General features: G+C 36.5%; 2 protein-coding genes and 1 pseudogene across 2 annotated transcripts; 1 reads left to right on the top strand and 2 right to left on the bottom strand.

Moving 5' to 3' along the window:
* Positions 1-5,113: 5,113 nt before the first annotated feature.
* On the bottom strand, positions 5,114-7,836 carry barx1 (BARX homeobox 1). Its single transcript, XM_065242102.1, has 4 exons — positions 7,229-7,836; positions 6,080-6,371; positions 5,693-5,777; positions 5,114-5,604 (listed from the first exon to the last, which is right to left on the bottom strand). Exons 1-4 carry the CDS (start codon positions 7,428-7,430, stop codon positions 5,440-5,442), a joined length of 744 nt encoding a protein of 247 aa, XP_065098174.1. The 5' UTR covers positions 7,431-7,836; the 3' UTR covers positions 5,114-5,439.
* A 4,107-nt stretch (positions 7,837-11,943) lies between these two features.
* Positions 11,944-26,770, top strand: ptpdc1a (protein tyrosine phosphatase domain containing 1a). Its single transcript, XM_065241192.2, has 10 exons — positions 11,944-12,110; positions 15,974-16,072; positions 20,562-20,733; positions 21,114-21,194; positions 21,266-21,384; positions 21,867-22,004; positions 23,725-24,845; positions 24,946-25,131; positions 25,234-25,344; positions 25,437-26,770. The coding sequence occupies exons 2-10, from the start codon at positions 15,982-15,984 to the stop codon at positions 25,563-25,565; spliced, it is 2,148 nt and encodes a 715-aa protein (XP_065097264.1). The 5' UTR covers positions 11,944-12,110; positions 15,974-15,981; the 3' UTR covers positions 25,566-26,770.
* On the bottom strand, positions 13,328-13,446 carry LOC135719579 (5S ribosomal RNA; annotated as a pseudogene).

The raw sequence follows: 26,770 nt of genomic DNA, 5'->3' as shown, positions 1-26,770 counted from the left end.
CCTTGCCATTCTTCAGAAATGGTCTGTTAATATGCGCTTTGATAGATGTGGCATAGTAATAGGCAAAGTTGAAATTGGATGATTTACAAAACTTTTCACAATGGATTTTCGATGAATAGGACTTTTGTGTTTTACAGTGCTGACACGGGCACGGTGCGTGTTGCCATGACGACACCCAGCAGCTACAACTACAGCATCCGAAGTTCAAAGCGCACTACATGCTATCTCTTAAATTCTCAATTGGAGCGGAGTGACATTAAAACACGCTGTCAACCGCAGTCCAATGAAAACATGGGAGGGGGGCAACCGTAGAAGTACTCCATGCCTGAATCGAGTTTCAGCGTAATTGGGATCATACGCAGCATGTGCAGTTTTGGCACATAGGTTCGATTAATCAGAGGGGCTTTAATCGTGAAGAATTCTCCTGTGTGCGGCTGGGCAGACGCTCAAGTGTGGGCCTCTGCATTGAGTTCTGTTTAAGTGTGCACCTTTTGACTCCACAAACACCCACCTCTGAAATTGGGGTCTCTTGGCCCACACCCTCCCCCTTCCATGCGTCTTGCATGAGCATGCCACCACAACAGGGTCCACTTAATGATTAAATTGCATCTCGCGTGGAAGTTCCAAATCACCAGATTCCACGTAGCCGACTCCTTCCTGCTGATTGTAATTTATGTCGGAAGTCATTGCTGTCCAACACTCGGTCCAGACAGGAAGGAGAAGAGATGGGGATTTACAGAGAGCGTTTACATTTTGCCCAGTGTATCAAGTTGTGTAAAAATGCTACCTTTCACGACGCATGATTGCTGTTGAAAACACGTAACGAAAGTCGCCTCGGTCGTCCCTGGTTGCCTTTCATGCGTTTCGCTGAAAGTGTGGATGCACCTGTTCTTAATCTACGTAATGATTACAGAAAGACCGGCGTACGACACGGGTGAATACTGATGAATGATTAAACTGTTTGACTGAGGCATAGGGAGGTTGTGGGGGTGCAGATATGCTTGTTTAGTCGGTCTCCAATCCCCTAAACTGAAATTGTGAACAAAAACCATCAAATGAAGATGGTGAAAAGTTTAAAAGTTTGTGGCGTTGCAATTATTTAAACTTCATCTGAGGTGGTCTATAATATAGCATTTAATATAGTTTAAGCTTTACAGGATCATTTTAAAATCTAGTTATGATTTTATCCGACAGACCTGGAATTTATCACGTAAAGGCTGATGGTCTATGTTTCACTTCACACATTCCTGTCCATGACTTCATCTGCAATGCATTCCATTCAATCCGAAGGACAATGCGTGCGTTTATTTTCCTCAAGCCCTTAACCAAAATACTGAGTGAAATTTCAGCACCTGCACAGTGCGCCCATTTCTTTTGTTCAGATTGAATCCATACTAATCACACTGGAAAGAACATTAAATGGCCTATTAGTAAAAAAGAGCTGTGGAGAAATGTGCTGGGCTTATTTTCTAAAACTCGTACTGTTGTCATTGTGCACTTAAGGGTATTAAGTGTCTTGTAGAACAAACACTTACATTGTGGTTTTACATCTCCTAAAGACCCCTACTCTCTACACACATCGCCTAAATGAATAGCAGAATCCCACTGTACAACAGATTGGAGCTTTCATAGTCACTCTTCTGAATGACAACAACATCCATTAACAAACAGACTATTTCGCATGAACTTGCATGCCTCTTAAATACGGAAAAGGTATATGCATTCTTAAATACGACATGGTCAACAGTAAATGGTTTGATGTTTGTAAAGAGATTTCCCTGAAAACATATATGACTGTGTACCGAGATTACTTCACTATACATCAGTATGAATCACAGTGCTGATTCTGTCATCATTATTTGTTACCTTATTATTCATTTAAACTAGTCTCTTAAACACTAAAGGAAATAATTGAAGGTTATTATATTGTATGGAAAGAGCACCACATGGGCCAGGTTGCGTTTGGTGTGCCATGCCCTTGACAAAGAGGATCAATTGAGGACAGCGGTTTGTAATACACATGCTTTATTACGTGATAATATTACTGTAAATTCATGTAATTTAGAAAATGGTCATTTGTCCATATCAGATGTCCAGCTTGCATGTAGTTCTTGGAAGTTATATTTTACGGGCAGTGTTTTGAAACGTTGTATAGCATAATGAATAAAAGCATTTAGCTCTTTATACAACGAAATTAGGAATAATTGATAAAGGAGCACAGTTGTATATGAAGCACTTACTAGAGCGTTACTAGCGTGTAAATATTTGTTACTATGATTTCGGATCATTTAATGTGTTTGTAAATAAAATCTACTGTAAAACGTCTGTGTATTTCATGTATAGACTTATTTATATCTTAATCTTTATGGGGAGATACTCTGATAAGCTAACAAATGACTTTCGGTGTGTTTATTTATTTCAGATTTACTTGATATACTTTATATTCAGTTTCATGTTATATTATCGTTATAATATATTGCAACAAGAAATGACACGACTTTCAGGATACTTTGTATTTAATATGCCTTCTTTGGATTAAATACACAATGCAGTCGAGCTGGGAGCTGGCATGACCTCCGCAAGTTTGTGCAAAACTTGTTGTTACAGCATGGCTTCACAAGCTCTGTAGTTCAGTATTGAATTAGGAAAACAAAGGTTAATGGTTTGATCCCCGGGCAACAGACATGCTAATAAAATGTATTAGCAAGTCGCTTTGGATAAAAACGCTTGCATAATTTATTAATTTAAATGCTGAACGCAACGGACCTTCTTTATAAAAGTTATTTCTTTTAGGGCAAAAAACGGCTAATGTATATTTTGACCTGCAGTTGCATCGTAAATATTTGTATTAATTTACTATGCATTTAAATTTTATTTTAAAATGTTGCATCGATTTTCAGGTGTTTTCAGGCGAATTTCATTTTAAATGCTTAACTAAAAATTAGCATAACATTTTCTTGAACCTTGCCTCAACAAAGTACTTATTCATATTATTAATGTTCAGCGCCTCAACAAGATAACAACATACAAGTTTCACGTTCGGCAGTAGCATAATTTGATAATTTTCGTTTTGGGGAGACACAGTCCTAGAAATACGGGACAGTGTAGCCTTCATTTAGCACATTTTATACCTGACACTTCTTGCCAGTATGATGGTGGGTTGGATGGCGAACGATCTATTTGCATTAGAAAATGAGCGTTGCTTCAAAGTAAAATAATTTACGTAAAGTATTATGATTTTAAGGCCAAGATTGATTAACAGTGTTGAAAATTTTGTGCTTAAAAGTAATGTTTATATTTCAGATATAAACTTAGAAAATGCATTTTTTTTTTTAAAGAATTTAAAAAACAGAATAAAGTGCATGTGTAGCCAATGGGCCATAATCAAAACCTGGATAAATCATTGTAACTAAAAGTCAGATTAAATAGAAGGGTAAGTTAATAAGCTCTGTTAGAGCACAACTATATATACTTTAATTTCACTTGGTTTCTAACAAAAACTTTTTGGCATTTGGAGCACTTTTGGACAGACACGTGATGCCTCTGTCCTGCACTAAAACGCCGCTCTCGATTTGTTATCCATACAGGACCTAACTTTACTGCACAAATCTGTACTGCTGCGTATCTTTTATACTGTTTGTTTATTTATGTACGATTTAATTATTTAAAGTGAATGTTGGTACAACCCAGATTTATTTTTTAAAGTTAAACCATGGCCACAAAGTTATTTGTGCCAAATGCATGGATAGTGTATATTCCAAGGTCTTACCGTACTTCCAAACGTGTCAGAAAAGAATCATATTTGTGTTTTTGCACAATTAGGGATATATTTATTTCAGTATGATTAAGGATATAACTATTATTGTGTTTAATTTAATGTCTAACAACATCGTTTATTTAAATATAAACGAAACAAACCAGACAAATTGTTTTTATAATGTTTTTTTACATCTTTTTTTTAAACAACGTTTTATATTAAACATTATGAGGCCAAAGCAAGCCTACGTGTTTTCAATTAAAGGCTATAAATCATTTTACGGATTACAGTACAGGGTCACTGGATGTCTTATGAACCTTATAGCCTTTGACGACTTAACTTTCATTATGCATTTTTGTTTAGGTCAAAACTATTTAAAACAAAAAAGTATTTTGTGTTTATTTTTTAACATAATTTAGGTAGGCCCATACGGAAACTACCGTCTTATACCAGACAATTTGTATTATTCTGCCGAAGATTTAAAAACGTATCAAGACTTAAACTACAAATGCGTTTTGTAGAGATTTGTCGGACCTGACATAGAGTTTCCCGATTTCTTTGAAAGAAATTCTACTTGATAATCAATAATCAAACATTGTTATTCTAAGTGTTCGCAACAAAATGTGATGTTTTCTGATCACATGCCTCCTGTCCTTACTTTATTGGAAGATATCAATAATAATATAGCCTAGGCCTTATATAATGTTTGACGCACATTTTGCATTTTATAATGTAGTAGGCTACTCTAAAGTTTTTATTTAGGCTAGTTCTTTAACAAACATTTTAAAATGCTAAATCAGATCAGTAACTGATGTCTATATAAAATATACGAACACAAATGTAATGAATTATACATTGCGTTTTTATATAGAGGCAAGTGCGTGTTATGCGTGTTCTTGTTGAAGGAAATGCAGAAAAAAATCCCTCTCCCATGTTCCAATCAACAGAGTTAAACATTTTAGCATTTTGGAAATGCTGCTGCAAAATGAATAAGGCTACACATTCACTAAATTGCAAATACTTTGCAGCACAACTAATGTCTTTGATTAAAACCTCAATTCGAAAATATTGTGTTACAACATATTTACCTTAACGGCGTAAACACGCCAAAAGAAGTCAGAGTTTAATATGTAGTGTGATGGCGCTAAAATGAGTATGAACTTAAAACAACATAAAATATAAATATTATTACTGTTGTTGTTGTTATTAATATAGTAGTATGCTAATATTGACTATTATTCTGTCAACTGTGATTTTTGTGTTGTCATGTTTAAAGAAAAAAGTCACAACGTATCAACGTCATGAGCTGTCTTTGAAAAACTGGCATTTAATTCTTTTTTTTAAGAATATTGTTGACATAAAAATAAAGCAAAAAGCACAATATATGCTGATAAAAGTCTATGATACCACAGCCTTCAACGCAGAAAGACCAATCCTACTAACCACTGATCGGAGTCTGGTCCCTGGAAAACAAGTTCAAGATCACTTTTCGAGGGCCGCAAAAAGTTGGCGCAATCAAACAAACAGACAAAACATAGGTAGTACAAAATCAGGCCAAGTGGTTAAGTCTTTATGTAAGTGCCAAAATAAAGGCATCGGTGCGCAATGATCCAAAGAGGCCGATGTTGGGCTTCTCTGAGTCCTGGACATGTAAATATTCGCATAGGTCAGTATGGTCTCCTTTATTCCTCCTGGTTTGCATCAGAAAGTGATGAAGCACCGTCGGATAAGCGCTCGGCATCTCGAGTCCTCTCCTGCTCAGAGAGCTGCTCACTGCTGGGTATTGAGTTTTTCTTTGGACGACCTTTAGGTTTGGTTGGTGATTCTAGTCCTCCTCCTTGTAGGACCTACAGGGCAACAGATATTAGCTTAAGTGTTTAACTAAGTAAGTCTTTATTTGTAAGGATTTGTTGTGTTAAAATAAAATGAACTTACGATTTTTTTCCATTTCATTCTTCTGTTTTGATACCATGTTTTGACTTGAAGCTGACTGAGGCCTAAAGACTCTGCCAGGTCTATTCTGTAAACAAAACAAACAAAATGTCGACTAAGACAAAGGCAAACATGTTCATTGCATGCATGCAACAAATATGGTGATAATAAAATTTGTTAAATAATCCAATTGAAAAAAGTCCATTAAAGCATAAAAAACGTGCGTGCGCAATAATACACGTTATATATTTAGAAAACCGTTGTTTTAATGGATTTTGTTGTTTTTATATATTTAGAAAACCGTTGTTTTAATGTTGTTATTATTATTAGATAATTTATGCCATCATTTTCATTGGTACCAATATAAAGTAATTTAATTACAAAGCTTACCTGTCAGGGGTTGAGAGATACTTCTGTTTCTCAAATCTTTTTTCCAGACCCATTAGCTGTAGTTCAGTGAACACAGTCCTACTTCTTCTTCCTTTCTTAGTCTTGCTCACTGCGTCCCCTCCAGGATCAAGTTTACCACGGAGATGGAGGTCCAGCGGGAGATGGTGAGACGATGAGCCCACTTGTAGACCCGCAGCCCCGGATAAAAGAGCAGAGCTAAGCGGCGCTCCGAGTGAGCAGGACAGAGGAGATACTGGAAACTTCAGGATGCTTGTCTGATCTGCTTTCAGGACTGTAAGTGAAACGATAGTGTGTTGGCCACATAAAATCATTTTTTTAAATAAACATGCTGATTTTGAAATTTTATATGTCAGTATGACAGAATATCTAAATAATAGACGAAAAACAGTTATGAGAGAAGCTTTGCTCATCATCGTTAAAAGTGGACATGCTTTTGCTTATTTATACAGGGCTATTAAATTGTATATAATAATAATAATAATAATAATAACATGATAAAGAATATGCAAAATATATGACACGAATAATTTAATGAAAAATAAATATGCCTTTAAACCGTAAGCAACTTTACTAAGGGATGGCAAAGCACTAAAGAGGTTTTTATGTAAGTTAGGTTACTAAGAAGACATACTAATGATTATTTAAATGATTTAAATGCCTTCATTTGCTTAAAATATTCCTTTGTATATAATGCAACCATGTAAAGGTAAAGACGGTGTAATACGGCACATTTACATGTAAATCTTTTAACATCTCGCAATGAGTTGCATTATGTTTTCTGGTGTATATTTTTCAATCGTTAGAAACCAATTGATTTTTTTTACTGAGTATTAGCACGAGAAAACTTTAATGGCATGCAATGGGCCTGTATTTGACGTGCATTTGCATGCTGTGTGCGAATGTCATATTTGATCATTGGGTTTGTTTTCTATGTCTCTATTTTTCTAAATCTTTTGTTGCTTGGCCAATTGCATTGGTCTCTGATTTGTATTGGTTTTACAGAGACAGTGTGGACTGGCTTTTTGAGTAGGCAAATAGAGCGCTTCTGCGATTTGAATGTCTTTGGCTGCGATTAAGAGATTGCCAATGCTCTACTTAAAAATATCATCCAAATGATAAGGTACATACCCAAGTGGTTGTGATATGGTCTAGCCGACAAAAGGGCATGTACTCCAAATTTTAGAAGGTCTCCAGCGGGACTTGATATCTTGTTATCCGGATGGTCTGTAAGAATCTCTTCAATCATGAAACTCCTGTACCTGTGAGACCTTTGGTCTGGATGGGCATCCGGGGGATAAAAGTGTGCCCCAATTTCCAAAGGATGTTGCATTATTAAAGTTTAAATGTAGTAAATGTTCTCCAAACCTCCTAGTATAAGAACCTGTTTTCCGAAGATGCGTAAAAGTCACATTGAAGATTCAGATGTCCTGAGGACGCACGGGGCATAAACGTCCATTCAGTCTTTTAGATGAGATGAAATTCATCCTTTCTGATCTTCTGAAATACGCAGAAAAGGTTTGTCTCACGAATGATCGTAAAAAGTTCAAAAAAACACTTTAAGTTTCTTTTCTTTAAGGGAGATGTGTGGTCCGGTCCACGCAGCTGGTATGAGAAGTCTGTTCCGCCCAGTAAGGACAGCCTATTTCTGTTCTTACACCACTGACTGAGCTCTCAATCCGGAACATAGACATGTGAGTTTAAGGAGGTCTAACACAACGCCACACCTCCTCTTTAACATGCTTGGACACCCTCTGTAAATATATTTAAAACATAGTCAAAACATTTAACTTGTGTTACCTTTATATTTTAAATGTACATGATCATTAGAGTAAGCCATAGGCATACACTAAATGTAATATATCATATAGAATATATCTTTCTAAAACGTTAATGCCGATCAAAGAATGTCTAAATTAACAGCTCCTTAAATAAATTCGATACAAAGTACAATTATAGCAGCACAATATCTTGCATTATTAAAAACAATTAAAATAAGACAAAGGGTTTTCTCATAAAAAAACAAATGTATAGTATGAAACTGAACACATCATCGCATTTAAAAAAAAAACCGAAGCCTTTGTTTAAGTAAGATATTAATAAAATATGGATCAAGATATTATTATATATATTTTTAATTTAATCGTATGGATATGAGATCCTAAAAACGGAATTGAAAATTTGTAACAATGCAAAATGTAACGTTGTTTCAACTACGTGGTTACAATTAGAAATTGTATATTTAAAATAATTTACCGCTTTATGCTGTTTTACACTAATTGTATTGAGATTGAAATATTCAAATACATAGTTTCCTCCTGCCTTTTTGTTAATAATTACAATTCTCAATATATTTGTCATGGTTTGAAAATTATTCTATTAAGTTTTAGTTTATCAGGACAAATATTTTCCAATTGCTTGAACCGATTTATACCCCTAACAACTAAGCATGACAATTTGCTTAATTGTTTTTTTTATTTAAAGTAGTTTTTTATGTAAATTATATAGCCTATACAAAGCGCATCATCTCGAATAATAAATAATGTAAAAAGTAAATATATGAAATAAAATAAATATATATTTTGTAAATATAGTCGGAAAACGCTGCTACTCGATCGAAGATCCAATACGTTTATTTTGTCTTTCTGAAAATTGATAAAAAAATATCATATTTTGGGCCGTCGTTATTCAAAAAGTTGCATGTATTTCATTTTCTCTCCAGCTCTCGCTTTGCCCTATTAGTTAAATTTGATGATTAAATTGTGTGTCATCATAAGTTGCGTCTATACTTTACAAATCTGGGTTTGGAGAAAATGTTTAAATATAAATCCTTATTACTAGAATTATTAGGCAAATTAGTGTTAATATTATCAATATGATTATCATGTATTATTTTGTTACCTACTGTAGTTATACTTAGTTATGATAAACAGTTATTAAAAAATTGAAGAGTTGTTTTTAGAGATATTTAATTAATTAAACGTTGAAGGAAATATTATGTAAAAGAAATGCAAAAGGAAGAGTCTAGCCCTCTCATACACCCAGGGTAATAGAAATAGGGTTCTTCATAGTAAGCAAGTTTAAGAACACTGTCTCTGCTGAGAGCACATCTGTATTTCAACCACTAGGCGACATCAAGTGAATGTCAGATTTCAAAAATCAACGTGTCAACGAATGTGCATCATTTTTATTTACATTTCTGCTTTTGTTCAGATATCAAATACCAGACTTTTAGCTGGAGCATTATGAGAGCTCAGATACTCTTTATATTATTATTTAATAAAGTCATCATTAACCTAATTTACCAATTGAAGTGGGATTAGTAGCCAGGTAAAATTATAAAAATTAGTGACCACCTCATACAAAGGCAAAGCAGGTTTAGATATGTTTCTTAATCAATAAACTAGTAGGCCTACTTACAATGACATAATCCAAAACAAATAAACAAACAAAAACATTGACACTATAGTCGTCGTTAACATGATTAATAGTGTCAAGTTTATTTGACACGTTCACGATTTGTCAGTGATTTAACGTGAGGTAGCCTACGGGAGTACAAAATGAAAAAAAACTGTTATTAAAAAAACAAAACATTCAGTCGTTTATGATATGTTTTTATAATAAATTGTATTGATCTGTACTCCTAGGTGTCAGGGGCGGATCTACCGGGGTGGCACGGGGTGGCAGTTGCCACCCTAAATAAAACCATTGCCACCCCATATGCCACCCCAGCGCGGGTATCCTAATATATACAATTTATACCCGAGTAGGCTCTTTTAACCAGAAAGGCAATGTAGTTTTTCTCTGCGTGTGTTTGGTTGTGGGAGACACATATCTGACGATGATTGGTGTGTGTGTCTTAGACGGGGTGGGACAACCACGTGGCTGATGGTGATTGGCTTAATTTCCATCGTTAGCCAACCAGAGGCAGCAGAGTTCATACACAAGCATGCAGTCAGTCCGAGCAGAAAGTCTTTTACAGTGTAAAAAAAGTCCGCGCAGATTTGCCAACTTAGTGACTTGGTCGCTAGATTAAGAAACTTTTTAGACCCCTTTAGCGACTTTATTAAAAAAGCGACTAGGACCAATCTAGCGATCTTTTCTGGCGTGGTTGGAGACGTTTGGAAACTGCGGTGAAAGGATGCATCGCCCCATCCAAGGCACTCACATGCAGCCCGGTTCTCGCGCTGCAGTCCATCCCTTCCGAGTCGCACAAACCCGCAACAACAGAGCGATGGGAAGTACAACGAGCTCAAAACAAAGGTAGCGGACGCAAACACAAAGTATAAAAAGCACAAACGTTACTTTTCCATCGTTGAGGTTAAAGGCAAGAATGATTATGAACGTGCAACTTATGCCCATGAAGAAAGAGTCTCTTCACGTCTGTAGCGAGGAATTCTGATCTAATAAAGCACCTCACATCATCACATGCTGCCAAAACAAATTCTCTTTAGTGTCTTAAAGTGATTAAGTTGAGCATCACATCAGCAAATCAGAGTACTAAATACGGTCATATTTATAGATAAATGTTGCATCAGGATAAAAATACAAAAATTAAACTGATGTTAAATATTGCACGAGGTAGTTGCTTGGTAGTTAAAACAACTGAACTGCAGGTTTATGTAAGCAGTAAATATCTTTTAAGCAGTTCTTTCTAGAGTTAGCCCGTCATGTCTTATTAGCTACTGCAGCAATCAAAATATTCCATACGTGCATATGAAATCACTCGTTATGATATAGTCTAATGTTTTTATTTGTCTTCGTTAAGGAGACAAAACTATTCAGTGTTGTGTATGTTTAGAAAGCTTGAAGAACTTAATGGTGCATTTTCCAGGATATTATGAAAAGAAAGGCTGATATCTATTCTTTTTACCAAAAAGAATAGAAAAATCAAATACTATGGGAGTGGAAGGTACAAAAAAACAGAAAAATATGTTGTGGAAGGGAAAGGAATAGATGAAGTAATGAAGGAAAGAAACATATGGATGGCAAAGAGCTAAAAAGAAGTGAAAAGACAGAAATCCATCATGAAGTGAGTGAAAGGATTAAAGAAGAGGGTTATGAGATGTTTGCCTTTCAAATATGTTTTACATTAATATAAACTAGGCAATCCTATTTTATTTATATAACAGTCTTTATACCACTATGTTCAACCAGTCAGTGTTTTTAGATATTGATAAGCTGTATGTATTAACTTAGTATTAAGACAAAGGGTGCTACAGAGATGCTAAAGGTAGCTGCTTGGGTACTTACTTATAGGAACATTTGTTGTTGCGTTTATTAATGTTATAAAAATTTGAGGTCCAGTGTTCACAGAATATAGTATATACAGTATATAATTTTTCTTGAATCCACGACAACCATGCAAGGACGCTTACTTCATTGCCACCCCTTGTAGTTCTCATGCCACCCCCTTGCCACCCCATAAATAATTTTCTAGATCCGCCCCTGCTAGGTGTATTAATTGTTTGAGTGTTGTTTCAGTGCTTGTAGCTCAAGTGCACTTTTAAGGTCACTAGATTCACATTCTCTTCAAACACACAGCGCCTCCGATCTATTCGTGGCCGTTTCTCTGCAGCATTCGGAGGTCGCATTTCTAGGCTGCCTACGTCATCAAGGCGAATATTAAACAATTATAAAGTTGACTATTATTCTTAATCATAAATTGTTGTAATATGCTTATGACTTGTTAATGTAATGCTTAACGTTTATTAACTTAAATAAACCAGGCTTGATGACGTATGCAGCGTACATAAGCGTCCTCCGCAGGCTGCAGCCTTCGGACTGAGAAACGGCCAATAATAGCGGTCATCTGGTCACATGACTGTGGATCGACCAATGAGAAGCCTCATCTGTTTCACCAACCTGTTACAATGGCAACATCCTTTTGAGCTGAGAAAGCGATACAAATGCACGCCGCCCTGTTTATCGACGACTCGTGCTTTCGTAATTCACCACGAGTCCGATGAAAACTACTAACTGTGGCTAACAAAATCCAGATCAAAGAACAGAGGTATGTAACAATCTTAAACATTAGCCTTGATGTTAGCCTTTGCTTTAGCATGATAGCATTGTTGTTAGCTAGCTGAGAGATGAAGTGTAGGAGATTAAGCATACAGTCTTTTAGTTAAGTTAATCTGGAATTTTAAACTCTATATGATTTATAATTGCTATACTGCGGAGCAAAAAGGGTATAAGGTTTATATTGTCATTTCTCCAGTTAAAACCCAAAAATAAAGCTAAGGTATCATTATTCATGTGGTCAAGGTTGAGTTCACATAGCATCCTATTACACAACCTTCCAGTATCCACAGTACATTATGTTAAGTATTTTTAAGCATTATAAAACTGTTCGTGTGTGTGTGCGCGCGCGCAGTGCTGTAAAGGAACAAAAATAGCTTTATTTTTAGGTCATTCAAAATTTACATTTATTCATTAAGGAGACGTTTTTATCCAAAGTGACTTACAAATGAGGGAGAATTCAACAGTTTGTCATAGGAGCTAACAATAAACAAAAAAGATACAGAATTGGCTTTTTATTGTTTCATAGACCATTCTCTTATTTTTTGATAAAATGCAAATAAAGTCATTATGGGATTATAATGTATTAGCATTAACACATGGTGTCTGTGTATTTAACACTTTAAGCACTAAAGCTAATTACTGTCCTGATGGCTCCATTTGACTTAAGACCTTAAGAAAAGCTTAAGACCTACTGTATGCACACTACAGCAATACACATTGGTGTAACCACATATTCAGTATTGGAGGGATGGGCCTAATATAACTATTTAATAATAATAATTAGTTACATTTATATAGCGCTTTTCCAGTGTTCAAAGCGCTTTACATATGAATGGGGGAATCTCCTCAACCACCACCAATGTGCAGCATCCACCTGGATGATGCGACAGCAGCCATATTGCGCCAGAACACCCACCACACACCAGCTTATAGTGGAGAGGAGACAGAGTGATATAGCCAATTAGTATGAGGGATGATTAGTAGGCCAATGGGCAAGTTTGGCCAGGATGCCGGGGCACACCCCTACTCTTTTTCGAAGGACATCCTGGGATTTTTAATGACCACTGAGAGTCAGGACCTCGGTTTAACGTCTCTTCCGAAGGACGGTGCTTTTTTGACAGTATAGTGTCCCCGTCACTATACTGGGGCATTAGGACCCACACAGACCACAGGGTGAGCACCCCCTGCTGGTCTCACTAACACCTCTACCAGCAGCAACCTGGTTTTTCCCAGGTGGTCTCCCATCCAAGTACTGACCAGGCTCAGCCCTGCTTAGCTTCAGTGGGCAAGCTGTCTTGGGCTACAAGGGTGATATGGCTGCTGGCATAAAGGACGGGAACCATTGGGAAATCCATCTAATGTGTATATTATTGGTTGGGATATTTCAGGGTCTATGGTGGTTGCAGCTCTGATAGAAATTTAACAAAGAATTTCTTCATTTTGAACTTTTGGCCTGAGTTCATGCTACAGTTTATTCTTATATTCATGTAAATAAACCAGACTTCACAAAATGTTTCCCATGATAGATCTCTACACAGAGCAGCTGAGAAGAGGTCATGTGAAGATTACTGTAAAAGGTTTAAGTGCTATGATTGGACGACACTTGAACTCAAGATCTGTGGTCATATCTAATAGGCGGCCTCACTAAATATATTCACTAAGACTAAGACTTTTAAGCTGTCATTTACAATTCAGGAAGAGAGGGTCTGATTAAATTTCAGATGATAATGCAGTAAAATTTACCAAAGAAACGTTTTGTTGATCTGTCCTTGGAATTTTTATTGACTGTTTATTCAGGTTCTGTTGCTTTCAAAGACAAGCCATCATTAGCTATTTTATAGTAATTTATTATTACTTTTTATAAAAGTAGAAGCCAGCCAATCAGTACAATTACAATAAAAAACAACTTGTATTTTAAAATGTAACCAAATTGATATAAAGTATGTTTACACTGCAAATGCTTTGAAAAATCAGTTCAAAGTTCAGATGAAAGTGATCGCCGCCCTTTGATTTAAATCCAGTGGGTGGCATTCAAAGATTCATCCAAAGCCCAGATTCACAGCTTTTGTAAGGGTGACAGACAGTGTTTCCAAGCATGTTCATAATGTAAATGTATTAAAAATGTATTCATCTTTTAATTAATAATTCTTTTTAAATATGATGTGCTCAAATAAATAAATAAGCGCTTGCTAAGGCAGCACATAAACTAAAATTGGATCAAAACAGAAGAGAAGATTAGCATGGATTCATCATTGATAACAACGATACACCTGAACTGCAAGATAAAACTGCGGGAGTGAATTAATAAAACAGAAAATTATCCCTTTGAAATTTAAGATGGAATAAAACGCCACATGATGGACCAACATATAACACTGTATTTTTCTATTAAAGGGATAGTTCACCCAAAATGAAAATCCTATCATCATTTACTCACCCTCATGTTGTTTTAACCCTTTATGAGTTTTTTATCAAAATATCCTCTTTTGTGTTCAAAAAAAAAAAAAAATGTTAACCACACAGTTGACGATACCCATTGACTTTCATAGTAGGAAAAACAAATACTATGGAAGTCAATGGGTACTGTCAATTGTGTGATTACTAAATATTTTCTTTTGTGTTTAACAAAATAAGGAACTGAAGTTGAGTAAATTATGACTGTATTTGTATTTTTGGGTGAACTATTCCTTTTAAGATCAAGAAAAATTCATTCTCAATCAGATAACTAGTGTACAGTGATTGACCAGTCTCAGGTTCAGTTTATGGACAGCTCAAGTGCAGTTTCACTTTGTCGAATCAGTAGTGTACGTTACAGTGCAAATGAGCTCTGTCCTGTGTCCTCTCATTTTACTATGAATTAATCATAACATCAAATGAATGTTAAAATAATTTTACACGAGGCCAAGCTTGTTACACAAGCCTTGAACAAATTATCAATTTTTTTTCCAATTACTAGGAGAAATGACAAAGGAGCAGATAGCACACCTGCATAGTCATTAATAGGCGTGTAGGAAAACAGCAATGTCCAATAACAATAAAAGGATCAGAAATTCCTGCAAACTTGAAAGTCGTATGTTCAATATTGTTCAATATTTTAAATGCTCATATGAATAAAAATTTGACATTGAAATAATGTCTGAGATTTACAGTAGCAGGACGGTTAGTCATTATCACCGCAGTGCTTATCTGTGATTAAAATTCTGACCTGTACAGTCACAATGGTAATACGAGAAGTTGACAGTTGATATGTTGTGGAGTGTACGGTTAAACTGACGCATTGCAGTTTCCAGTCTCACTTTATAATGGATCCAATAGCCTAGTAAATCCTCACTCAGTAAAGGGGAAACAATAATTTATGGGCTATTCCTGAGAACAGGCTATTTGTTACAATACATTACATTTATGCATTTGGCAAATGCTTTGATTTAAAAGGACTTAAATCAGTGCATTATAATGTGTGTGTGTGTGTGTGTGTGTGTGTGTGTGTGTTTCCTGAGTTCGAACCCATGTCAGGAGCACATTATTTCCTTGCCTAAATGAAAAAAACAATCAAGATCTCATCTAAAAAGCACATGTGTAAACTCCCTACTTTATGTTTCTCTGTATAGAGCATACGGAAGGAAGAGCTTGTAACCTCCTTATATATTATATATGCTCCTTGTCCCTCTGTGGCCAGCCAGTGTCACTAGATCTAATGTGTGACACAGCAGACTGTACATCGTCCTCCCAGGAGGGAAAACTCCCTAGCAACCGTCCTTCCAGCTTCCCTTTTTTGCTGTGTCCTGACTGTTTTCTTCAACACCACTGTGTTGTGTCTGAGTCTCTGACATCATGTTTACTTCCACCTTGCAGTGACGGCCATGGCAGCAGGCGTCAGTTTACTGAGTGACCTGCCGTACACCAGCGGCACTTCAGTGAACAGCAAAGACGTAACCACTGACATGGAGCCAGGTAATATATTGATATTTCTAAACCTGTGATCGATTGTGTTTTTTATGTGTTAAGCATTTATTTTTAAAACTAAAAGGCACATTTTATATATGAATGGCCTGAATAGACTATAATTTTTAAAATCACACTTTTAGCTAAAAGATTTATAGTATGATGAAATCACTGAAGCCATATTTGTTGTTAGTTAGACTTAATTACGCAATAGTGACATGTAAATCTATCATTACTGGTTTATTCAAAATAGGATCTTGCTTTGGTTAGCCTAATTGTTTTTTTTTTACATATATTGATCGCATTTAGTCCGTAAATGTGACCTTAAGTTGTTTTGTCTGTTTTGCAATTGTCATTGACTAGAACAACATTTCAGGTATATTTGAATGTAAATACGTTTAAGGAAGTAAATAAGCATCTTAAAACACAGATCTGCACGCATTAGACTGCATTAAGCGGATACATCATTTATTTTTACTTGGATAATGTTTTTGATACATTTTATTAGATTTTAAAGTGCTCCTATTTCATTGCTACAAACAATGTTATTTTGGTTATAATACAATGTGTTTGTGTGGTTTATGGTTAAAAACACATTATTTTCCACATACCGTACATTTTTGTAGCTCCAGATATCCTAACTTCCTGAAACGCATTGATTTGAAAAGCTCTGTGTCCCTGATTGGCCAGCTAATCTGTACAATGTGATTGACCTGAATACCTCTGACGTCAGTTGGAAAATGACGCTCCTTACCATGTTTGAAAGATTCCCTCACAATGAAATGGTGACAGGAGTTAATTTACAGGCTGTGAGTCAAAGCAGGAGGAATTATGCTAATGTCGGTCTTGTCCACGTCAACAGGCCCGGGAAGAAAACTGTTGGAAACAATAACTCGCGTCATTGTTTACGTTGGGGTTTGTACCTTTTGCATATCGTTAACATGTACAGTCTTGTTCAAAATAATAGCAGTACAATGTGACTAACCAGAATAATCAAGGTTTTTAGTATATTTTTTATTGCTACGTGGCAAACAAGTTACCAGTAGGTTCAGTAGATTCTCAGAAAACAAACAAGACCCAGCATTCATGATATGCACGCTCTTAAGGCTGTGCAATTGGGCAATTAGTTGAAAGGGGTGTGTTAAAAAAAATAGCAGTGTCTACCTTTGACTGTACAAACTCAAAACTATTTTGTACAAACATTTTTTTTTCTGGGATTTAGCAATCCTGTGAATCACTAAACTAATATTTAGTTGTATGACCACAGTTTTTTAAAACTGCTTGACATCTGTGTGGCATGGAGTCAACCAACTTGTGGCACCTCTCAGCTGTTATTCCACTCCATGATTCTTTAACAACATTCCACAATTCATTCACATTTCTTGGTTTTGCTTCAGAAACAGCATTTTGGATATCACCCCACAAGTTCTCAATTGGATTAAGGTCTGGAGATTGGGCTGGCCACTCCATAACATTAATTTTGTTGGTTTGGAACCAAGACTTTGCCCGTTTACTAGTGTGTTTTGGGTCATTGTCTTGTTGAAACAACCATTTCAAGGACATGTCCTCTTCAGCATAGGGCAACATGACCTCTTCAAGTATTTTAACATATGCAAACTGATCCATGATCCCTGGTATGCGATAAATAGGCCCAACACCATAGTAGGAGAAACATGCCCATATCATGCTCCATGCTTCACTGTCTTCACTGTGTACTGTGGCTTGAATTCAGAGTTTGGGGGTCGTCTCACAAACTGCCTGTGGCCCTTGGACCCAAAAAGAACAATTTTACTCTCATCAGTCCACAAAATGTTCCTCCATTTCTCTTTAGGCCAGTTGATGTGTTCTTTGGCAAATTGTAACCTCTTCTGCACATGCCTTTTTTTTAACAGAGGGACTTTGCGGGGGATTCTTGAAAATAGATTAGCTTCACACAGACGTCTTCTAACTTTCACAGTACTTACAGGTAACTCCAGACTGTCTTTGATCATCCTGGAGGTGATCATTGGCTGAGCCTTTGCCATTCTGGTTATTCTTCTATCCATTTTGATGGTTGTCTTCCGTTTTCTTCCACGTCTCTCTGGTTTTGCTCTCCATTTTAAGACATTGGAGATCATTTTAGCTGAACAGCCTATCATTTTTTGCACCTCTTTATAGGTTTTCCCCTCTCCAATCAACTTTTTAATCAAAGTACGCTGTTCTTCTGAACAATGTCTTGAATGACCCATTTTCCTCAGCTTTCAAATGCATGTTCAACAAGTGTTGGCTTCATCCTTAAATAGGGGCCACCTGATTCACACCTGTTTCTTCACAAAATTGATGACCTCAGTGATTGAATGCCACACTGCTATTTTTTTGAACACACCCCTTTCAACTAATTCAACTACTTGCCCAATTGCACAGCCTTAAGAGCGTGCATATCATGAATGCTGGGTCTCATTTGTTTTCTGAGAATCTACTGAACCTACTGGTAACTTGTTTGCCACGTAGCAATAAAAAAATATACTAAAAACCTTGATTATTTGGTTAGTCACATTGTACTGCTATTATTTTGAACAAGACTGTACTTATACACACCTACACACCAAAGGAAATGTAAAATTGTGAATCGGACCATAGTTGCTCTTTAAGAGATTGATATTTTTAAAAGATTTTTGTATGATTGATGTATGATTGAGACCTTTTGCGTGTTTGCAAACAGAGATGACGTTTTTTGTGGGCGGAGCCCAACTGGTGGCAGAAAGTGAATGCTTCTCAATAGCTGTGTGAAGTGTTTTAGCATTAAACTGTGATTTTTAAGGATCCGGTGTTCTGTAGAAGTCTGTTTCCCCTATATTTCTCTTAAGTGTAATGTTTCTTATAACGTTTTCACCAAGTTACGTTTATTTTTTAAATAAATTAAAAGTTTTAATGGCTTGGCCACTGATATGCTTGCATGTATGTAATGTATATGTATTGTTCTTTATTTGTAAATCAATTATTTTTACAGTATGAATCTCTGAAGTACTTATAAGAGCAATACTATCATGTATTCTGTATAATATAATTTATTAAACATTTAATCATTTCCTGTTTTCAATTTCTTCCTTATATTTTTATCCTACGTGTTTGATCTAAAACTATTATGTTTACATACAAATTAATTTGTATAGGCCTGTTTATATATTATTAACACTTTACATCGTGTGTGTGTGTGTGTGTGTGTGTGTGTGTGTGTGCTATGTTTATATATTTATTAGTAAACATCATAATTTAGAACAAACAGGAAGAAGACATAGGCTAAGATATATGGTAAAAAGAAGTAATAGAAAATGAAAAAAAAAAAACGAAAACTTTAATAAATGGTAATATTATTGATATTATGAACTAATTAAAATCTTTAATCTTTCTAAATAAATTATAAACGTAACGTGATGAAAACGCTATAAGAAACACATAGAGGGATCAGACTTCGACAGAACACCGGATATCTTCTCTAATTATTTTCTATTCAAATAATTAAAAGATTTTCAGATGATTTCATCACTCCAGTCTGTCCGGTTGAGGGCTTTTATTGCAACCATAAACACCTACGTTTATCTTCAAATGGTGTCTTCGACGACGATATACTATAAAAATGAAGGTCATCTATTTTGGCATTCCTATTCTGACACTCAACAGCACAACAAAACATTTTCTAGTGAGTTATATTGTTCGTTTCACTCGTGTCTCATTCATATCCACTGTTTTTCTGCCACCACATGCGCGCGTGACGTAACTGTGACGTCGACTCGCAAAAGGTCTATAGATTTTTGACTTTGACAAGTATTTTAAGCTTCATTACATCCATTATTTCATAAGCTTCTTCCAATGTAAAGATGAATGACTGCTGACTGTCCTTTTTTATCCACTTTTTAGACGGCATGCTCTGAGTTACATAAAATCCTTGAATTAATTTAAATGGAGATCATCGGTTGTTGTAATTCTGGCCTCTGATTGTTGAAGTGCAAGTAAATTATGCAAGCAGGGCTTTTTATCTCCATAAAATGCATCATCCTGTCTACATTTTACCAGAGACGGCACACACAACCTTTTGTACAACCTCCCACTGACTTCAAACTTGGTCGCCATGGAGACCCCCTTTAAAAACAGCTGATGAACTGGTTTAATTGTATTGGTCTCTCATGTCTCCTTTGTGCAACTGGGTTATTATGTGGCAATGATACGCAGTACTCATGTCAGCGTTTGGTTTGTTTAGACCATAAGAGCTTATGCGTGTTGGATAATTGATGCTTTAGATGAAATGGGCTAGATGGTCCTGAGGAGGCGGCGTGAATCAGCTCTGGAAGTTCTGACTTCCTTTTCGCAGAAGGTGGTAGTGGCTATTAGCCTGTCTGAAGCTCAGACCGACATCAGCGGAAAAGGATGTAATGCGTCATGTTTACGTTTGAGTTACTAAGGTTGTTTAGTAAATCCTGAAAGCTAATTCTCTCCGTGTTGTCTTTGTCTAACTCTTCAGTTAACGTCAGAGTCCCTACTGCAAAGTACACCAAAGTTGGCGAGACTTTGAGGCACGTTATCCCTGGACATATGCAGTGTTCAATGGCGTGCGGTGGTCGGGCTTGCAAATACGAAAACCCATCTCGCTGGAGCGATGAAGAACAAGCCATCAAGGGACTGTACTCGTCCTGGTAAGCTATGTTTCACTTTCTTGCGAGATCGAGAGTAAATGGAGCATTGCTTGAAGTGAAAAGATCAATATTTGGCAAAGAGTCTGCATAGTTTTAATGAAGTCAGTAAATCTACCCGAGGCCATTCATTGACTTTATTTAGCCTTAAACACTCAAGAATAGTTGATGTATTCATCCATTAGCTTTTCTTGGATTGCAATTTATGTTCGTAGGTTAACTGTAAAAAAATGTCATACTCCTATTTTGCTGAATGTGAATATATATGTACACACACACACACACACACACACACACACACACACACACACACACACACACACACACACACACGTACAGTACAGTGATATTAATAGCTTGCATTTCAATTCAATCTCTCATAGGATCACCGATAACCTTTTAGCCATGGCGAGGCCTTCCACTGAAATCATTGAAAGATTCAACATCATTGAACAATTCCAAACGTATGTAAAATTATGCGAAATGCTAACAAGTGATTCCGGCGATGCTTTGTTGACACTTTACTTCCTTCTAGGTGTGGCTTAAAGACCGTAATAAACTTGCAGCGTCCAGGGGAACATGCCAGCTGCGGCAGCACCCTTGAGCCAGAGAGCGGTTTCACTTATCGCCCGGAGGTTTTCATGGAAGCAGGGAGTGAGTATGCCAAACACGTACACAAACATTCACCTATTACCTTTTCAGTAGTCAATGGAATTAGTCTAGGTCTATTATCGCTAAATCTATTAGCGCTATTATCACATCAAGTGTTTGACAAGCTAAAGAACCTTTGCTTTATAAATATGCAGCAATTGTGTTTGCTGGAGTTGTTCAGGTTCAGTGTAGGTTTTGAGGCTTAGGGGGATTGGCAAACCTTAACAAGATCTCCTGAGATCGTTGCTTTGCTTGTAGGCAGCACCTTCTGGGAAACTATAAGTCGCAATTTTCCGCAAAGCGCAGCGTGTCGTGACACGCATGAAAAGTCTTTTAAATTAAGAGTTGGCACTGATTAAAAATGTCCTCTCCTCTGTGTTTTTCCTGTGTACCCAATTATCTTGAACATACATTTATGGTATTACATAAACATGAACAAACGTTTTATTTTGCTTCTCTGGTTCACATCTTTAATTTTTTTCTAGTTTATTTTTACAACTTTGGCTGGAAGGATTATGGGGTGGCATCCTTGACTACTATCCTTGACATGGTAAAAGTTATGTCATTTGCCATGCAAGAGGGAAAAATGGCCGTTCACTGCCATGCTGGACTTGGCAGGACAGGTCAGTATCTTGATTCCCTTTAAACATTTTAAGATCTCTGATGCAAAAGCCACTTAACGCCATCTATAAATGAGATAATGATATTAACCTAATGCTCCCGGCATGTGTTACATGTTCATCAAATACTTTGGATCAAATCCACTTACCGTATTTTCCAGACTATAAGCCGTGTTTTTTTATAATTTGGTATGGTGCTGCATCTTTAGTCAGGTGCCATGTAAGTCAGTATGAATAAATTTGGACATTTATGAGGCAAAAGACAACATTGCCATCAACAGCCGCGAGAGTCCGCTATATGCCGCTCCTGTATTTATGTATTTCAATGGATTCAGTGATGTGGAATGACGAGCCTGCGAACTTCATGCTAGATGGCTTGTTCGGTTAATTTAACCTATTCAACCTTCCAGGTTTGTTCTGTATGCTATTGTTAATCATTTAAATAACTGAAATGTTTTTTGTCTTGATGCATTTTTGAATGATGCGACTTATACTCCGGGGCGACTTATAGTCCGGAAAATACGGTAGTCCCAGAATCAGTCCATTCAGGAAAATCCTTTAAGCTACAGGAATGCTAGGTTATTTTCAACCCAGCGTTGGGTCAAAAAAGGGACAAACCCAGCCTTTTGGGTTATAATTTATACATTTATAGAAATGCGTTTGGTAGACACTTTTATCCAAAGCGACTTACAGTGCATTACAAGCCATAATTAATTTTTTTCTTAAATCAGTATCTGTGTTCCTTGGGTTTGAACCCATGACCTTTTGCGCTGCAAACGCAATGCTCTACCACTGAGCTATACAGGAACAATTTACAGGGTTCCCACGAGTCATGGAATTCTAAATGGTCTAATTAAAAAAAATTCAGTCATTGAAAGTCAGGAACTTGTATATATTTTTTTTGTCCAAGTCATGGAATATCAGTGATTTTTTTTTGCATTTATCAAAATGTAATCCGCTTGTTAAGTTGTGATGTAAGGCAGTGGTTCTCAAACTTTTTCCACGTGCGGCCCCCCTTGTGTACGGTGCAGTGCTTCGCGGCCCCCCCAAAGAAAATTTATGACAAAAAACTGTTCTAATATTTAACATTTTAATTAAACAAAACATTAAGTTATACAAAGTAGTGCTGTTGGTTAGTATCTTTATTTTATAAGGTTTAATTACACAGAATTCATGATAAATAATACATTTTATAAAATGTCATAAAACTGGGGCCCCCCTGGCACCATCTCGCGGACCCCAGTTTTAGAACCACTGATGTAAGGAATGGCGTTTCTGTGTCCAAGCCTCCACTGATTTCAAGTGAGACTACAATCTAAACAGCAATTTTTCGTCATTGTTTATTCATTTCACGATTTAAGCTATATTTTTTTAATCAACTTGCAGTAAACACTACATTATAACGCTTGCAGCATTTCAGACATGGGTCATGAAAATTCAGCTTTTTAGTCATGCTGGGTTGTTTTAACCCATTGTTGGGTCAAATATATGCATTTTCTGGGTTAATTTAACCCAACGGCTGTGCTCATCCCTTTTTGAAAATAACCCAGCATTTTTTAGAGTGTAAGAAATGTGCACACATGAGTTTTGATCTTGATCCATTTTACTGTGTCGGCAGTAATTTTCGTTGTATTTACAATGTAGCAAAACATGACACATATTTGTTTATGTATGAATGTGTATACTGTAATTCAAATAATGTGTATTATTTGTCTCTCTCTAGGTGTTTTAATAGCGTGCTTCTTAGTATTTACATGCCGGATGAGTGCGGATCAGGCCATTCTGTTCGTCCGAGCTAAACGGCCAAATTCCATCCAGACTCGTGGCCAACTGTTGTGTGTGCGAGAATTTGCCCAGTTTCTTGTGCCACTGCGAAGTGTGTTCTCGTGTGCCGAGCCCAAAGCTCACGCCGTCACGTTGTCGCAATACTTGACCCGTCAGCGCCATATGCTGCACGGATATGAAGCGAGGCAAATGAAGAACATGCCAAAGATCGTCCATCTGGTCTGCAGGCTCCTACTGGACATAGCAGAGAACCGACAAACTGTGGAAGAGGAGGTGTTGGAGATTCCAGACCTTACGGAGGAAGTAAAAAAGACGGTCTCCCTGCAAGCCATCCAACAGTTAGGGAAAGAGATGAGAGGGAAGGGGATTCCAGTCTCCTCACCTCGGTCTCCTGAACAACTCAACTTTCCGCTTAATGTACCATGTACTTCACCTCATGACCAGGAGTTTAATTTGCTTTGGAGATGGGCAACTGTGGACAATACCGACAAGTCTCAAATCGCCTTAAGAAAATGTCTTAGCTATAGCGACTCAGCCTTGCACAAACTGGACTTCAGGATTCAAGGAATGCCATGTCCCCAAAATTCTCTTGGAAGCAAATTTGGTTTGGATTTTTCTGAACGCTACGTATCACAGAGCAGATTAAGCCCTGATCTTCAACCATCTGAACCTCCATTGACCAATGAAAGCAAAAGCAATCCCAACCATGACTCTTTAACCAGTTTCAGTACTTCTCTGGTACAATCAGAAAAAGCTCAAAGTCAAAACCCCTGCTCTCCTATCACCAAAAAACGGATGGCTATGAAGGAGGCAAAGCGCAGCATGTCTTACGGATTTTTAGGGAGCACCATGGACAACAGTACAAAGTGGACCACAGAATACGATGGAAATGTTCAAATGTGTCAAGATGTCAACGATGCCAAAGAACAATTTACTGATGTTCCCATGTTAACACTTCAAAATGAACTCACACCCGAGACTCGGCATCTGTTTGTGGCCAAAGCTCTTACAATGGACATAAAAGTAGAGGAACTTGGGAATACGGTCTCAGTGTGGCAGGTAGGAGCAGTAATATAGTCACCAACAATTTATCTTATTCATTTTTTGCTTGGATTTAGATATTTACTGAGTAAATAAACACATTGGCTTTGCTCCTCAGACAGAGTTGAACTCTCGTGAAGGTGCATGGGAGAGGTTGTGCAGTGAGAGAGATCCTGTAGTGCTATCCACTCTCATGTGGTCCTGGCTAGAGCAGTTAAAGGAACCCGTTATCACGAAAGATGATGTTGAGACTTTGGCTGAAAGGAGATGCAATCCCCAACATGCTCTGAATTCACTTGACAAGGTACCAAGCTTGATAATAGACAAATGCTTTTCATTACAAATGCAACCTTTACTCAGATTTGTGGATGTAATTGTGTAAATAACCTTTTGTTTTGTTATTTAGGGACAAAATCAAACTCTTCTGTGTATTCTTGACTGTGCTGCTCATTTGCTTAATATACCAGAAGATGTTGAGAACGCCTTTGTTGAACGCACAATCAAAGCATTAACTTGGGTATGTCAGTGCCAGTTTTTGCCTAATAAGGGGTTTAAAATGCATTTTCCTTTTTGGTGTTTTATCCAAATTATGTTTTTTATCTTATCCAGATTTCCTCTGATTCAGAGAATGAGCAGTTCATCTATAAGACTTTAAAAGAAGTTGTGATCCAAATCCTCAATGATCTGAGGGCAAAAGCAATGGAGGAGCTGACCTCTCACTGTCCACATATACCTTGATCAATTTACCAAGAAACACTGAATCTGTATAGCACTGACATGCAAAACACTCTAAGTGCATCTGACATGTTTTCTTGTAAATAAGCATTTTTTTATCTTAAAGGATTCTGACAACAAACCGTTATTTCTGAATGGCCTGTGGCCGGGATTAAGTTGGTTTGAAGCTAATCTATTTGATGAGCATATAATGCGTGCCGAGAGCAATCGGTTAATATCATTATCTCTTTTTTTTAACAGAAATTTGCTTTTCATTTTGCCTTTGTCAAGTAATGTTTTTAACACATTTTTTAACGAAACAAAAATAATTACTGCCATACATGTGCCACACAATGTTTTGTTAGGCTATTTTTCTATTTTGTTCTTAATATTTATTTTTGTACACATGCTATTTATTAGCTTACTGATAAAAATATTTATTGGAAAGTATTTCTTTATTTATTTTTTATTTTAATGTTTTGTCGGCTGTAATATGATTTTCAGTATTTAGTCATCATATACTGTAGTTTAAAAGATGTACCTCCTTTTTGGCTGAACCAAATACCATCACTGTGCAACCATGAAACCATGTTTATTTGCTTTATTGAAGAAAGCAAATATCAGATTTGTTAACTATTGCCTTTGCAATATAAAATAGTGTCTGTACAATAGAAGGGCAACTGAATGCTTTCATTCTTAATGCAATGCGGTTTACATTAGAGAAAGCTCAGCATGGCCTTGATGACAATGCAATTCCTATTGAATTGAAGAAAAATACTGCCCTTTAGCCAGGCTTTGCCAGGATGCTCTCTGCATTTTATCGCCATTATTAGTAATTAAGCTGCTTCTTTTTTATGTATTTTAAAGATAAACGTATGTTATCATGTTGTGTTTTAACAATGTAGTGTAACACTGTAGTGTTTAGAAATTGACTGACCTCATGTTAACTAAAATGATTACATTGTCTTTTTAGGTAAATGTCATGTAGCCAACAGTAAATGTTTATTCATTTTGTCTGTTAAAGAATTGGGAGAAGTTATCTTGTCTGATGTAAGAAAGATTAATGTGGATTTTTGAAAGCACTATTTTTATTTCAAGTCTCTAAAATGTTCATAATGTTATCTTTTTTTACATTGATTCACATTTGCTTGCATTAAACAAGTTTCATTATTTTATACTAATAAATTAAGTGTGTGTTTGATTATAATGGTAATTCAATGTAAAACTTT

The sequence above is a fragment of the Paramisgurnus dabryanus genome, chromosome 14 (assembly GCF_030506205.2).
Source record: "Paramisgurnus dabryanus chromosome 14, PD_genome_1.1, whole genome shotgun sequence".
NCBI lineage: Eukaryota > Metazoa > Chordata > Actinopteri > Cypriniformes > Cobitidae > Paramisgurnus > Paramisgurnus dabryanus.
Note: the sequence above shows the minus strand (reverse complement) of the source record. Positions and strands in the feature narration are given on the sequence as shown.

Coding starts and splice junctions, on each gene's coding strand:
- barx1 (XM_065242102.1), bottom strand. CDS start 7,430: ATGCAACATCCTTTGGAAATTGGGGCACACTTTTATCCCCCGGATGCC. Junction 5,778..6,079: donor TATCTCTCAACCCCTGACAG/GTAAGCTTTGTA, acceptor TTTTGTTTACAG/AATAGACCTGGCAGAGTCTT. Junction 5,605..5,692: donor GAATGAAATGGAAAAAAATC/GTAAGTTCATTT, acceptor GTTGCCCTGTAG/GTCCTACAAGGAGGAGGACT.
- ptpdc1a (XM_065241192.2), top strand. CDS start 15,982: ATGGCAGCAGGCGTCAGTTTACTGAGTGACCTGCCGTACACCAGCGGC. Junction 16,073..20,561: donor AACCACTGACATGGAGCCAG/GTAATATATTGA, acceptor CTAACTCTTCAG/TTAACGTCAGAGTCCCTACT. Junction 25,345..25,436: donor CAATCAAAGCATTAACTTGG/GTATGTCAGTGC, acceptor TATCTTATCCAG/ATTTCCTCTGATTCAGAGAA.